This window comes from Chiloscyllium plagiosum, unplaced genomic scaffold (assembly GCF_037043375.1).
Source record: "Chiloscyllium plagiosum isolate Xiang-an unplaced genomic scaffold, Cpla_swu_hap1 HiC_scaffold_6, whole genome shotgun sequence".
Lineage (NCBI taxonomy): Eukaryota > Metazoa > Chordata > Chondrichthyes > Orectolobiformes > Hemiscylliidae > Chiloscyllium > Chiloscyllium plagiosum.
Genome location: NW_028270144.1, coordinates 57712905 through 57726651, shown reverse-complemented (window position 1 = coordinate 57726651; position 13747 = coordinate 57712905). Strand labels below are relative to the sequence as shown.

General features: G+C 40.4%; 1 protein-coding gene across 2 annotated transcripts in view; it reads right to left on the bottom strand.

Annotated features, from left to right (window-relative positions):
* The window catches only part of LOC122550577 (neutral amino acid uniporter 4-like), a 206183-nt gene that overhangs the window by 190512 nt on the left and 1924 nt on the right, over nt 1-13747 (bottom strand). For both annotated transcript variants that reach the window (XM_043691517.2, XM_087988028.1), the window contains exon 2: nt 2950-3073. In XM_043691517.2, coding sequence (XP_043547452.2) covers nt 2950-3073 — 124 coding nt within the window. The remainder of the gene's footprint in view (nt 1-2949; nt 3074-13747) is intronic.

Genomic DNA, 13747 nt, shown 5'->3' with positions numbered 1-13747 from the left:
AAGAAATTCCTTTCAACTCAAATCTCAGGTTAAGGTGCAGGCCATTTAAGACTACATCCCTGGTTCTTCAGTAACCAGCCAAGGAAACATCCTATCCATACCCACACTGACATCCTGTGTGATGACATTTATTGAGATTGCCTCTCATTTTTTGAACACTCAGGAATACAGGCTCAGTAACCTCAATCTCTCCTCATAAGAATACACCATCATCCCAATTATTAATCTTGTTAACATTCATACTACTCCTCTACGACAACATATTTTTACTTAGGAAAGAGAGCAGAATTGTACAAAATTTTTCCACTGTCCACACTATAAGCAATATCCTCAAAACTCCAACAAGTTTATAAAATATGATCACCCTTTTATAAATCATAGAATCCCTACACTGTGGAAACGGGCCATTTGGCCCAACAAGTCCATACCGTCCCTCCAAGAGTATCCCATCCTGACCCATACCCCTACCCTGTTACTTTTTACATTTCGCCTGACTAATGCACCTAACCTACACATCCCTAAACACTATGGGCAATTTAGCATGGCCAACTCACCTAACTCGTATATCTTTGGACTGTGGGAGAAAACCAGAGCACCCGGAAGAAACTCATGTAGACACGGGGAGAATATGCAAACTCCACACAGACAGTCGCCCAAGGGTGGAATCGAATCCAGATCCCTAGTGCTGTGAGGTTGCAGTGCTAACCATTGAGTCAACATGCTACCCCAATCCATGTTGGCTTAAACTAATTTTGCTCTGATTTTCTAAATGTTCATTTATCATGTACTTAATAATGCATTCTGACATCTTCCCTCCTAAGGGTATCAAGCTAACAGGTGGAGAGTTCTCCAATCTCCCAATTCCTTTTTAAATCGTGAGGTAACATTTGATACTTCCCAGTTAGTAGAAACCTTTCTAGAATCTATAGAGTTGTGAAGAATAACCACTAATTTATTTATTATCTCAACTGCTATTTCCTTAAACATTATAGGATGAAGTTCCATTGACTATAAAAAAGTTACAGCATAGTTTTGGTGCAAAGGGATCAGAGTGCCCTTGTTCAGTTAATGAAGAGGACAAATGGAATTTTGACATTTATTGCTAAACTTAGAATTGTACTGACCATGGTGCCATTCTAAATTAATCACACCTATAAGGTCTGTATCCCTCTACTCCCTTCTTGTCTGTACTTCTGTCTAATACCTCTTAAATGGTGCTATCGTGTCTGCTTCTACCACCTCCCCTGTCAGCGCGAGCCAGGCACCTGCTGCCCTCTGTGTAAAAAAAACTTGCCTTGCACATCTCCTTTCAACTTTGCCCCCTCACCTTAAACCTATGCACCTTAGTATTTGACGTTTCCACCCGAGGAGAAAGATTCCAAATATCTACCTTATCTATGCCCCTCATAATTTTATATACTGCCACCAAGTCGCTCCTCAGTGTCTGATGCTCTAATGAACGCAATCCAAGTTTGTCCAATGTCTCCTATGTGGTCACCTAAAGTTTTTTAGATTAGATTAGATTCCCAACAGTTTGGGAATAGGCCCTTCAGCTCAACAAGTCCACACCGACCTTCTGAAGAGAAACCTACCCATTTCCCTCTGTTTGATGCACCTAAGATTATGGATAATTTAGTATGGCCAATTCATCTGACCTGCACATCTTAGGAGTATGGGAGGAAACCGGAGCACTCAGTGGAAATGTGCGCAGACACAGGGAGAATGTCTGTGTGGAATTTGCACAGTCATTCAAGGCTGGAATCAAACCTGGGTCCCTGGCCCTGTGAGGCAGCAGTGCTAACCACTGAGCCACCGTGCCGCCCCATTTATACAGTTACAACATGACTTGCCAACTTTTAAATTCATGCCCCGACCAATGAAGGTAAGCATGCTGTACACTTTCTTTACCACCTTATCCTCGTGTTGCCACTAAAAAGAGCTACGAACTTGCACAAGATCCCTCTGTTAGTCAATGCTCCTGAGAATTCTGCCATTTCTATATATTGTCCTGTTGCAATTGACCTCCCAAAATGCATCACCTCATATTTGTACAGATTAAACTCCATCTGCCAATTTTCTGCCCAACTTTCCAACTGACTATATCCTGCCATACCTTTTGACAACTCTAATTTTTATGTTGTCTGCAAGATTAATAATCAGACCACATACATTTCCATCCAAAACACTTCTACATATTATAAACAACAACAGAGCACCAGCACTGATCCTTGTGGAGAACCAATAGTCACAGACCTACAGTCAGAAAAACACCCTTCCACAACCAGCCTTTCTTCAATGACCAAGCCAAATTTATACACAACTAACCAATTCATCTGAGATCCCACGTAATGTAATCTTCTGGACCAGCCTACTGAGTGGCACCTTGTCAAATGCTTAAGTAAAGTCCACATAGACAACATCCACTGCCCTACCTTCATCAATCACTTTTGTCACTTCCTCCAAAAACTCAATCGAATGTGAGACAAGACCTTCCCTGCACAAAGCCATGCTGACTATCCCTAACAAATCAATTATTTTCCAAATGTGAGTAAATCCAGTCCCTAAGAATCTTCTCCTATAATTTTCCTACCATTAATGCAAGGCTCACTGACAAAAGATGTCCTAGATTACCCCTGATGCCCTGCTTAAACAAAGGAGTAACAATGTTAGCTAATATGCAGTCATCTGGGAGGGTGCTTGTGGCTAAACTGCATTCAAGGATATCTGTCAAGGCCACAGCAATCTCGTCTCTTGCTTCCATCATTATCCTGAGATAGGTGCCATCAAGTCCTGACAACTGCATGATATGTCATTGTTCTGACCTAACAAGTTAATTTGGTATAATATCTAGAAGCAAATTAAATGTTTGTGAAAAGATGAGAAGAGTTCATAAAAAAGTTTCATGAAAACATAAAACATTAATCTAATTTTAAGATAACAAACACTTACGAAATTCCCTCTTCATCAGCAGGTTGTCGCAATTGTAAGTCTGTTAATTCAGGTTCTTGTTCTTCATCTGATACACCTTCAGAACTATGAGTCACTTCAATTAGAGGTTTCATAACGTCCATGTCTATAAAAGCAATACACAATTATTTTTGGATCTTCATTATTACAGTATCTTTTGATTAATCTGGATTCATGTGTTGCACAGATTTTGAGAAAGCAACATGACCAGTAACATAGAATTGGAAAAGAACTTGAAATCCATTTACTTTAACTCATAAAATTTCTATTCCTACAGACATGTGAAACTTATTCAGAAAGAATTAATTGTACACTAATGAACACTAAAACCTGCAGAAACTGCAAAGTTAAAATAAGTGCAGAAAATGCTAGAAATATGCAGTTGGTCAAGCAGCACCTGTTAAGATCAGAACAGTTAATACTGGTGCACTTGCAGGAGAATGTCATTCATCAGTTGGAATTAAGGATAAAAAATGTCAATTAAGTTTTGATCAGTAAACATACCATTACTTCACAAATCATTAAAACAAAAATGTTAATGAAGATTGTGTGATTGTGCAAAAAAATTCAAGGAATGTCACTCTTTCTTTAAAAAAGAATGCAGTTATAAAATTGGAAATTCCCCCAAGAGCAATACCTTTACCTGCATATTAGGAAATGTAAGAACATGCAAAAAATTTAAAAGCCATGCTAAATGTAGCTTTTGAAACTTTGATATTTTGATGATCTGTACAATTGGTCATGCCATACATCCATAAACATTCCATTTCTTGGTATACAGAGCTGTCTCTGTATCATTCATCATCATGGTAATTCTATCCTTTTGTTGACACCACTGTCCCAGCAAATGAGTTGGAGGCAGAATCCAGCTAATGGCAGGACTCTAAAGAATGTTCGCTGCATAGTGATGTGTAGCAGTATTTGAGAATTACTATTAAATATGGCAAACAAAATTCATGCATCCAAATTAGAACCACTTTTAAAGCAGTGCAATTCCTCCCAACAAATGCAGCGAGTGGAAGACAGTCACATAACACAAATTACTTTTTAGTTAATCACAATCAATTAGTAAGGTCTGAATGCTGCCACAGTACCAAATAGGTCAAAGTCACAAATGACACCCTACGTGATTGTGACAAAGGTCATTTACCCACAAATCCTTCTAAATCTGTCGGCAGCTTTTGACACAGTTGATCAGCCTCCTCTTATGTCACTATTTCAATGTCCATTTGCACTCACCTAGTACTATTCTTATTTATCCAAGCATAGCCAGAGAAATGACCTGCTACAGGTTTTTTCACATTCCTACACTATTACCTCTTACCCAAAGTTCCGACCTATAACGTTCTCCTACTTGTCTTGCATTCTTTCCTTCAGCAATATCATTGAAAACAGAATTGAATCTGCATTGTAGTTCCCTTCCACATGACCACCTTTCTCAAGCAGTCCACTTGTACCAAATTGACTAATTGCTTATTTGACCTTCAGAATGTGACAAGCAGAAATTAGCCCCACCTGAACAGCTGTTGTTTTCAGTCCACACTACAAACTTCAACTCTGTTGCTGGCAATTGTGAGAATCTCAATCAGGCTGTTCACAATCTAGTGTCATACTTGAGCCCAAAATTAGTTTCTAACTAAATATCTGCACCATCACCAAAAATACTCATGTTCACCTCTGTAAAAATGTTCATCTTGCTGCTGAAATACTCACCACACTAGCTGTTACCTCTCTATTACACTTCCAATGCAATCCTTGCCAGTTTCTATCCTCCATTCCTTCTAAGTTTAAATTTATTTTAAGATTCAAATTCATGGCTGAAACTCTGGGTGCACATGCGTGCATGTAGACAAGTACAGCATATCTCCTTCCTGAAAAGCCATTAATGAAACAGATGAAGTGTAAACACTTGGAAGCAATGTAGGGTGATAATTTGTCTGCATCATAAAAAAGAGAAGAGCCCTTGTTTCATCAAATCTGCATTGGTCAAAAACAAGCATTTAATTATTTTAATCTAATTTTCCAGCATTCAGTCCATAGCCTGTATGCCTTGACATTGCAAGTGTACATCTAAATATTTTTAAAATAGTATGAGGATTTCTGCCTCTATCACCCATACACCGTGAGCTCCAGATTCCCACCAACCTCTAGGTGAGAAGAAATTTCCTCACATCCCCTCTAAACCTCTGGCCCTTACCGAAGACCTATGCCCCTGGTCATTGGTGCCTTCACCTTCCTTCCTGTCTACCGCAACTATGGTCCTCACATTTTTATATATTTTAGATCGTGACTCTTCAGATCCAAGGAGAGCAACCCCAGGCCATCTAATCACTTTTCATAATAAATTCTCCAGCCCAGGAAACATCCTGCTAAATCTACTCTGCATCCTCTTCATGTAATCACAACCCTTTTATAATGTAGATTCCAGAACTGCACACAATACTCAGGCTGTCACTTGTACAGTTTTACACAGTTTCAGCATAATCTTCCCGTTCTTAAACTCTGTTTCGCAGCTAATAAAGGCAAGTATACCATATGTCTTCTTAACCACTTAATTTGCCTGCTATGCCAATGGAAAAGCTCAGTTGGACATGCATTACCAAGATCCTCAGTGCTTCTCAGGGTTCTATTGTTTACCATGTATTTCCTTGCCTTGTTTGTCCCGCCCATATGTCATCTCACATTTATATGTATTGAACTCCTGACCAGCTAACCAACCTGCCTCGATCTTCCTAGAATGTAATGCTATCCTCCTCAGTCTTTACCACCTGAAAAATTTTCATATCATCCTTGAACATACTGGACAACCTCTTAACACAAACTGCAAGGGCCCCAGCAATGATAGAAAAACCTCACTGAACATGGGCTTCCAGTCACAACAACATCTCTCAGCCATCATCTACTGCTTCCTAACACTCAGCCAATTCTAATTATACAAATTTCTTTCATCTCATGGGCTCTTGAAAGTACACTATCAGTCTCCCATGGGTGACTAGCAAAAGCCTTGCTAAATTCAAGTAGACCATTTTAAATTTATTGTTCTCATTCTACACACCTAGTCACCTCTTTGAAAAATTCAAACAAGTTGATCAAATATGACCAGCCCTTAACAATGATGTGGAAGTGCCAGTCCCAACTGGGGTGGACTGGGCGTTCCCTCCCAGTTGGGGAACACTTCAGTCATCAGGGACATTCAGCCTCGGTGACCATCCTCCAAGACAGACTTCGCAATATGCAACAAGGCAGAGTGGCCAAGCAGAGGCTGATAGCCAAGCTCACTACCCATGAGACTGGCCTCAAGTTTAGGTTCATGTCACACTACAGGTGACCCCACTACACTATACACTCTCACAAGCACACACACTCTTACACACTCAATCATGTAAACCCTCTCTCATACACATGCTCTCTCTCAGACACCCTCTTGCAGGCTTCTCCTCCGTTATACTCAGGCACACACTCTACCAAGCATGCACACACGCAAGCACACACGCTCTCATGCGCACTCACTCTCACTCTCTCTCACACATGTACACACAAAAGCCAAGGGGTTGAATTTGCATTTACAGAATTGTATTTGCGGATACATTCTATTTTTGATCAAAAAGCACACAACCTGCAGGCAGTCAATTCATGTAACATTTTATAAATTCCTACTTTGAAAATAGAACCAGTCTGACTCAAGACTGGGATACAGACAGACTCTAACCTCACACATCCCCTAGAAGATGTCATTTTTTTTGTTAAAATCTTAAGTTATCTTGAGAACGTAATTTAACAGAAGTTCTGGGATTTACATATTAATGAACCAAAACCTGCAACCCATTCTAAAAGATGAAAGACTTCATAGTAATCTTGGTTTGTTCAATATATTGTTTCAATTACATGACACTGATCTTTTGCTATAAATTCTCTTAGATCCTGCTCCATAGCCACCTAAAAGCTAGTACTTCAAATTAAACCAGTTGAATTATAACCTGATGTTGTGTGATCCCTTAACAAAACATTGCTGACTGTTCTTGATTAATCCCTGCCTCTCCAAATTAGGGTTCATTCCATCCCTCAGAATTGCATCCAATTGTTTCCTCATCATTGAGGTTAAACTGACTAGCCTGTAGTTGCCTGGTCTATCCCTTGCTCCCTTGTTGAATAACAGTACCACACTGATTTTCCTTCAGTCCTGTGGTCAGAGAGAAACCAAACATTATTGCCAGTGCCCGTGTTATTTCTTCCCCAGGACACATTTCACCCAGGGTTCATATTAAGCCTGCCAGACCACTCAGAATCTCCTCTCTATCTAAGCTAATTTTTTTTTAAATTTATCACTCCTTCTCACTGATTTCCATACACCCAGTGTCCCTCTTACTAGGGAACAGTGATGCAAAGTTCATTTAGAACATTCTTATGCCCTACAGCTTCATGTGTAAATTACCTTGTGGTCCGTAATGGGCTTTAATTCATTCTAGTTATGTTTTTACCCTTCATGCACTAGTAAAATACATTGGGATTTTCCTTTATTTTAGCTGCCATTATCATTTTGTGCCCCTTGTTCCTTCTCTATTTCCTTTTTAAATTTCAACTTGCACATTCTATACTCTTAAAGTCATAGAGTCATAGAGATGTACAGCATGGAAACAGACTCTTCGGTCCAACCCGCCCATGCCGATCAGATATCTCAATCCAATCTAGTCCCACCTGCCAGCACCCAGCCCATATCCCTCCAAACCCTTCCTTGAGCCCTTAAGCTTTCCTCCAGAAGCCTTTTTTCTCAATCCTATATATCCCTCAAAATTCAGGGTCTGCTGGATTTGTTGGTCCCACTCCCTCTTTATAGGAACATGTTGGCTCTATTCTCTATCTATTTCCTTCTTGAATACTCTGGCCAAATCTGATCTTATTAATATTGGCCTTCCCCCAGTTTAGAACGTAGAGTTCAAACTCGTTCTTGCCCTTTTTGATAACAATCTTGAATCCACCAGAGTTATGATTGCTGTCTGCAAAATGTTCCACAACTGATACTTCAACCCTGGTTGCATTACCTAAAATTATGTCCAGGCCTGCCCCTCCTTCATAATAATATCCATTTCTCAGGTGTCTGTGGGACATCAGGCTACACCACATTCTGTGCACTACAGTACTCCTAAGCAATTGATATCCTTGATTGATGTTTCATTTCCATGTTCTGTTAATATTCCTATCATATGGTTCCTTTTAAACTTGGCAGCCTTTCAATTCTAGTATCTTCGCTGACATTTTGTGGTATGTGATGAAAGTACACCATTCATCTCGCATTCAAGTTATAAGTCAGCGGAGATTTTTCGTAGACATTTTCATAGCATCTTATTACTTTCGGGATACCACGCATTTCAGTACCCTCTACACAAGATGAGACTCATGTAAGCCAAGGAAAGAAATAGCATGCCTCTGCTACTGACAAACCATCCCTTCAGTACAAAACATCTAAATCAGAAGTGAAAATTAGAATACTTAATGCAACATCTTGTACAATGACTGAAAATGAGGGAAAGAAAGATGAGATGAAGAGAGGTGAGGAAAAAGTCCTAGATTTCCAGTTATACTTAAAATGTAAAAGAATGAGTTTTTCTTCATGTCAGGTAAATTTAGAGAGACCAAGAAATTTGTTTTGTAGCCAGTAAGACATGACACGGTGTTTAAAATTCAATTAGTTTTACGTAAATAAATCCTAGCTTTTTTCGGAGTTTTTAGTGAGTATCTGGTGGATAGATATCACACTTCTTTATACCTACTGGTTGCACACCAAATCCAGTGCTGATGTACCAGTGTTACTGTGCTTCAGGAGCAACACCGAAATTGACTGCAACTTCCTTATTCTTTATCCATTTTCAGATGACAGAGGTGTCAATCTAGATCTTGAGGACTTAATGAACAATTGAAGGTATTGCATCTGATGTGGTCTACATGAACCACAGAAAGTCTTTTGCTAAGGTCCCTCATAATAGCCCAATCAAGAAAATAAGCCCATGGGATCCAAGCTAATTGATTAAGAGGCAGGAAGTAGAGGGTGATGGTAAAGAGATGTTTGTGGGGTTTTGCAGGGTTCAGTGCTGGGATCCTTACTGTTTGTAGTATACATGACTGATTTTGGAATTAAATGTAGGGGATAGGGTCAAGATGTTCATAGATGACACAAACATTGGGAGGCAGTAAATATTGAGAAGGACAGCCATAAACTGCAGAAGGATATCAACAGACTGGTCAGCTGGACAGAGCAATGGCAAATGGAATTCAACTCAGAAAAATGTGAGATAATGCACTTCGGGAAGGCAAACATAACAAGAGAGCCCACTCTAAATGATAGGATCCAAAAAACTACTGCAGTTCAGTGAGACCTTGGTCTACTTTCTCATTGATTCCTGAAGGTAGCAGGGCAGGTAAATAAAGTGGTTAAGGTGGCATCTGGGATGTTTGCATTTATTAACTAAGCCATAGAACACAGATGTCACACTAGAATTACATAAGGGAGGCCAGCTTACAGCCTCCTGCCTATCTAGCATCTGCAGTTCTTTTAATCTCTAAAACTACATAAAGAGCTGGTCAGGCCACACTAGGATTCTACTTGTAATTCTGGTCACCACATTGTAGGAATGCTGAATCTGCACAAGAAAGAGTTAAAGGAGATTTACTCAGATACTGACCAAACTTGAGGGTCTGAACTATGAGGAAAGATTGAATAGGCTTGAGTTGTTTGCCTTGGAGCAGCAAAGATTGAGAAGAGACCTGACAGAAATGTATAAGATGATGAGACGCAGATAAAGAGGATATAGGATAAAGAGGAAAGCATTTTTCCGATTCATATTAGGGTCAATAATTGGGGGAAAGTGAGGACTCCAGATACTGGAGATCAGAGCTGAAAAATGTGTTGCTGGAAAAGCACAGCAGGTCAGGCAGCATCCAAGGAGCAGGAGAATCGACGTTTCGGGCATAAGCCCTTCTTCAGGAAACTTCAATAATTGGGGGCATGGATTCAACAAAGAAGGTAGAAGGCTATTAGCAGAATTGAAGAGAAACGTTTTCAACAAGAGTGTAGCGGGAATCTGGAACTCTCTGCCTGAAAGGGTAGTTCAGTCACAAATTTTCAAAAACTTTCAGTATTTAGAGATTCATTTTAGGGCAGCATGGTGGCTCAGTGGTTAGCACTGTTGCCTCACAGTGCCAGGGACGTAGGTTCAATCCCAATCTCAGGAGTGTGTCTGTGCGGAGTTCTGCCAAATGTTCCGGTTTCTTCCCACAATCCAAAGACGTTACATGTTATTTTTCATCAATCCAAAGGAAGTTACGTGAATTGGCCATGCTAAATTGCCCATAGTGTCCAGGAATGTGCAGAGATAGATGGATTAGCCAAGGTTAATGTGTGTTTATGGGGCTAAGGTGGGGGATGCTGGGTCTGGCTGGGATGCTCTTTGGAAGTTAGGTGCAGACTCAATGGGTCACTGCACTGTAGGCATTCTATGATACATTTACACAGCCTCTAGGGCTATGGCCAACAGCCAGAAAATTAGATAAGTATGGTCAGGTCTTTGTTGACCGGTATGGGCACAATGAGCTGCATGACCTCTTTGTGTGTTGTAAATGTGGATGAATCTATAAAATGGAAACAAGCTTCAGTATTACTCAAGCTCGATATCGACTTAGCTTATTGGTTCTGATTGCAAGATTAAGAACACTTCTGATAACTAAGCATACGTACATGGGAAGGTCAGACAGTGTTTGGCAAGTGATGGGTATACTGTGGTAACATCATTGCATGAGTAATCCACAGATCAGGGCTCATGATGTTGGGATATGGGTTGAAATAATCAATAGAAAATCTTGAAATTTTAATTCAATAAAATCTGGAATTACAAGCCCATCTAACTATTGTGCATTGTCACAAAATCCATTTGGTTAATTAACATCCTTCAGGGAAGAAAAACTGTCATTCTTATTTGGTCTGGCTTGTATGTGACTGCAGACCCAAAGCAAGGCAGTCAACTCTCATATACGTCCTTTAAAAATGGCCCAGCAAGCAATTCAGCGAAGGGCAATAAATGCTGGTATTGATTGAATGTGGACATCACTGGGAATGAATAAAAGGAGTATTGCTTAATTTTCAGCATTCACAGTATTTTGCTTTTGTACTGCCCGCATAGCCTCACGCAACATATAAATTCCATACAGACCCACTGAGGTGTTACCTACAATTCAAAAAGAACACTGAAACACTTTGGACATCCTGACAAAGTGAAAGACAATACATGAATATGCGTTCTTGCCCTCTCAACATATCAAGAATTTTGGAATATTCTACAATCAGAAACTAATGCCAAATATGTTGATAACTTTAAAGCCAAGGCCAACAGAGTTCTGTCATCTAAAATGCAAAAAGGATATGTGGAAACTATAGAAAAATTGATTTTAAGTCTCAGAGCAATCTCGATCTCATGAAATTATTGAACAAACTTAAGGAACTAGCTTTCTTCCTATTTTATGATCCAAATTGCTTCAGGAAAAGTTTCTACAACTGAGCTTGTCTTGCAATAGAAATGTTATTTGATAAGCAGGAGACAGTTAAATATCAGTTTAATATCAAGAAAACCAGCACCATTTTGCATAATTGTATTAATTCCAAGTTGCTCATGCCATAGTTGTCTACTTCAATGTGAAGCAAACAAATACAACTAAATATTTTTCTTTCAATCCAGCTTATTCTCAGTCCTATCCTGTTGATGTTAAGGCACGTTCCTTCATAGGTTTTTCTGAGCCAACAATGATGCAAACTATAGAAACAGACCATGCAGTCCAACTCATCCATGCCAACCAGATATCTGAAATAAATCTAGTTCTATTTGCCAGCACTTGGCCCATATCCCTTTAAACCCTTCCTATTCATATGCTCATTCAGATGCCTTTTAATTGCGCAATTGTACCAAGCTGCAACACTTCCTCTGAAGCTCATTCTATACACGTACCACATTCTGCATGAAAAGGTTGCCCCTTAGGTCCCTTTTAAATCTCTCCGCTCTCATCTTAAACCTATGCCCTCTAGTTTTAAACCACAGAGAAAAGACCATATCTATCCACCATAGCCATGTTCCTCATGATTTTATACCTCCATAAGGTCACCCCTCAGCCTCCAACTCTCCACGGAAAATAGCCCCAATTGATCCAGCCTCTCTCTATAGCTCAAACCCTCTAGCCCTGGTAACATCCTTGTAAACCTTTTCTGAATCCTTTCAAGTTTCACAACATCCTTCTGATAGGAAGGAGACCAGAATTGCATACAGTACTCCAAAACTGGCCTAATCAATGTCCTATACAGCCACAATATAGCCTCCCAATCCTTATACTCAATGTACTGACCAATAAAACCAAGCCTACCAAATGCCTTATTCACTATTCTATCTACCTGCGAATCAACTTTCAAGGAACTATGAAACTGCTCTCCAAAGTCTCTTTGTTCAGCAACAGTCCCCAAGACCTTAGCATTAAGTGTATAAGTCCTGCTCTAATTTGCCTTTCCAAAATGCAGCACTTCACATCTATCTGAACTAAACTCCAACTGCCACTCTTCAGCCCATTGGCCCACTGGATCAAGATCCCAATGTACGCTGAAGTACCCTTCTTCACTGTTCACTACACCTCCAATTTTGATGTCATCTGCAAAGTTCTTTGAAGAGGTGACAAGTAGGTTAGACTGGGGAAACCCAGTGGATGTGGTCTACCTGGACTTCCAAAAGGCCTTTGATAAGGTGCCACACGGGAAGCTGCTGAGCAAGGTGAGGGCCCATGGTGTTCGAAGTGAGCTACTGGTATGGATTGAGGATTGGCTGTCTGAAAGTAGGCAGAGAGTTGGGATAAAAGGTTCTTTTTCGGAATGGCAGCCGGTGACAAGTGGTGTCCCGCAGAGTTCAGTGTTGGGGCCGCAGCTGCATTATATATTAATGCAGCACTTCACATCTATCTGAACTAAACTCCAACTGCCACTCTTCAGCCCATTGGCCCACTGGATCAAGATCCCAATGAAGGGACTGGGGGCATTCTAGCAAAGTTTGCCTATGATACAAAGTTAGGTGGACAGGCAGGTAGTACTGAGGAAGTGGGGAGGCTGCAGAAGGATCTAGACAGTTTGGAAGAGTGGTCCAGGAAATTGCTGATGGAATTCAACGTGAGCAAATGCGAGGTCTTGCACTTTGGAAAAAAGAATACAAGCATGGACTACTTTCTAAACGGTGAGAAAATTCGTAAAGCCAAGGTACAGAGGGATCTGGGAGTGCTAGTTGAGGATTCTCTAAAGGTAAACATGCAGGTTGAGTCCGTGATTAAGAAAGCGAATGCAATGTTGTCAATTATCTCAAGAGGGTTGGAATATAAAAGCACCGTTGTGCTACTGAGACTTTATAAAGCTCTGGTTAGGCCCCATTTGGAGTACTGTGTCCAGTTTTGGTCCCCACACCTCAGGAAGGACATACTGGCACTGGAACGTGTCCAGCGGAGATTCACATGGATGATCCCTGGAATAGTAGGTCTAACATATGAGGAACGGCTGTGCATCCTGGGATTGTATTCATTGGAGTTTAGAAGATTAAGGGGAGATCTAATAAAAACATACAAGATAATACATGGCTTGGAGAGGGTGGACGCTAGGAAACTGTTTCCGTTAGGCGAGGAGACTAGGACCCGTGGACACAGCCTTAGAACTAGAGGGGGTAAATTCAGAACAGAAATGCGGAGACATTTCTTCAGCCAGAGTGTGGTGGGC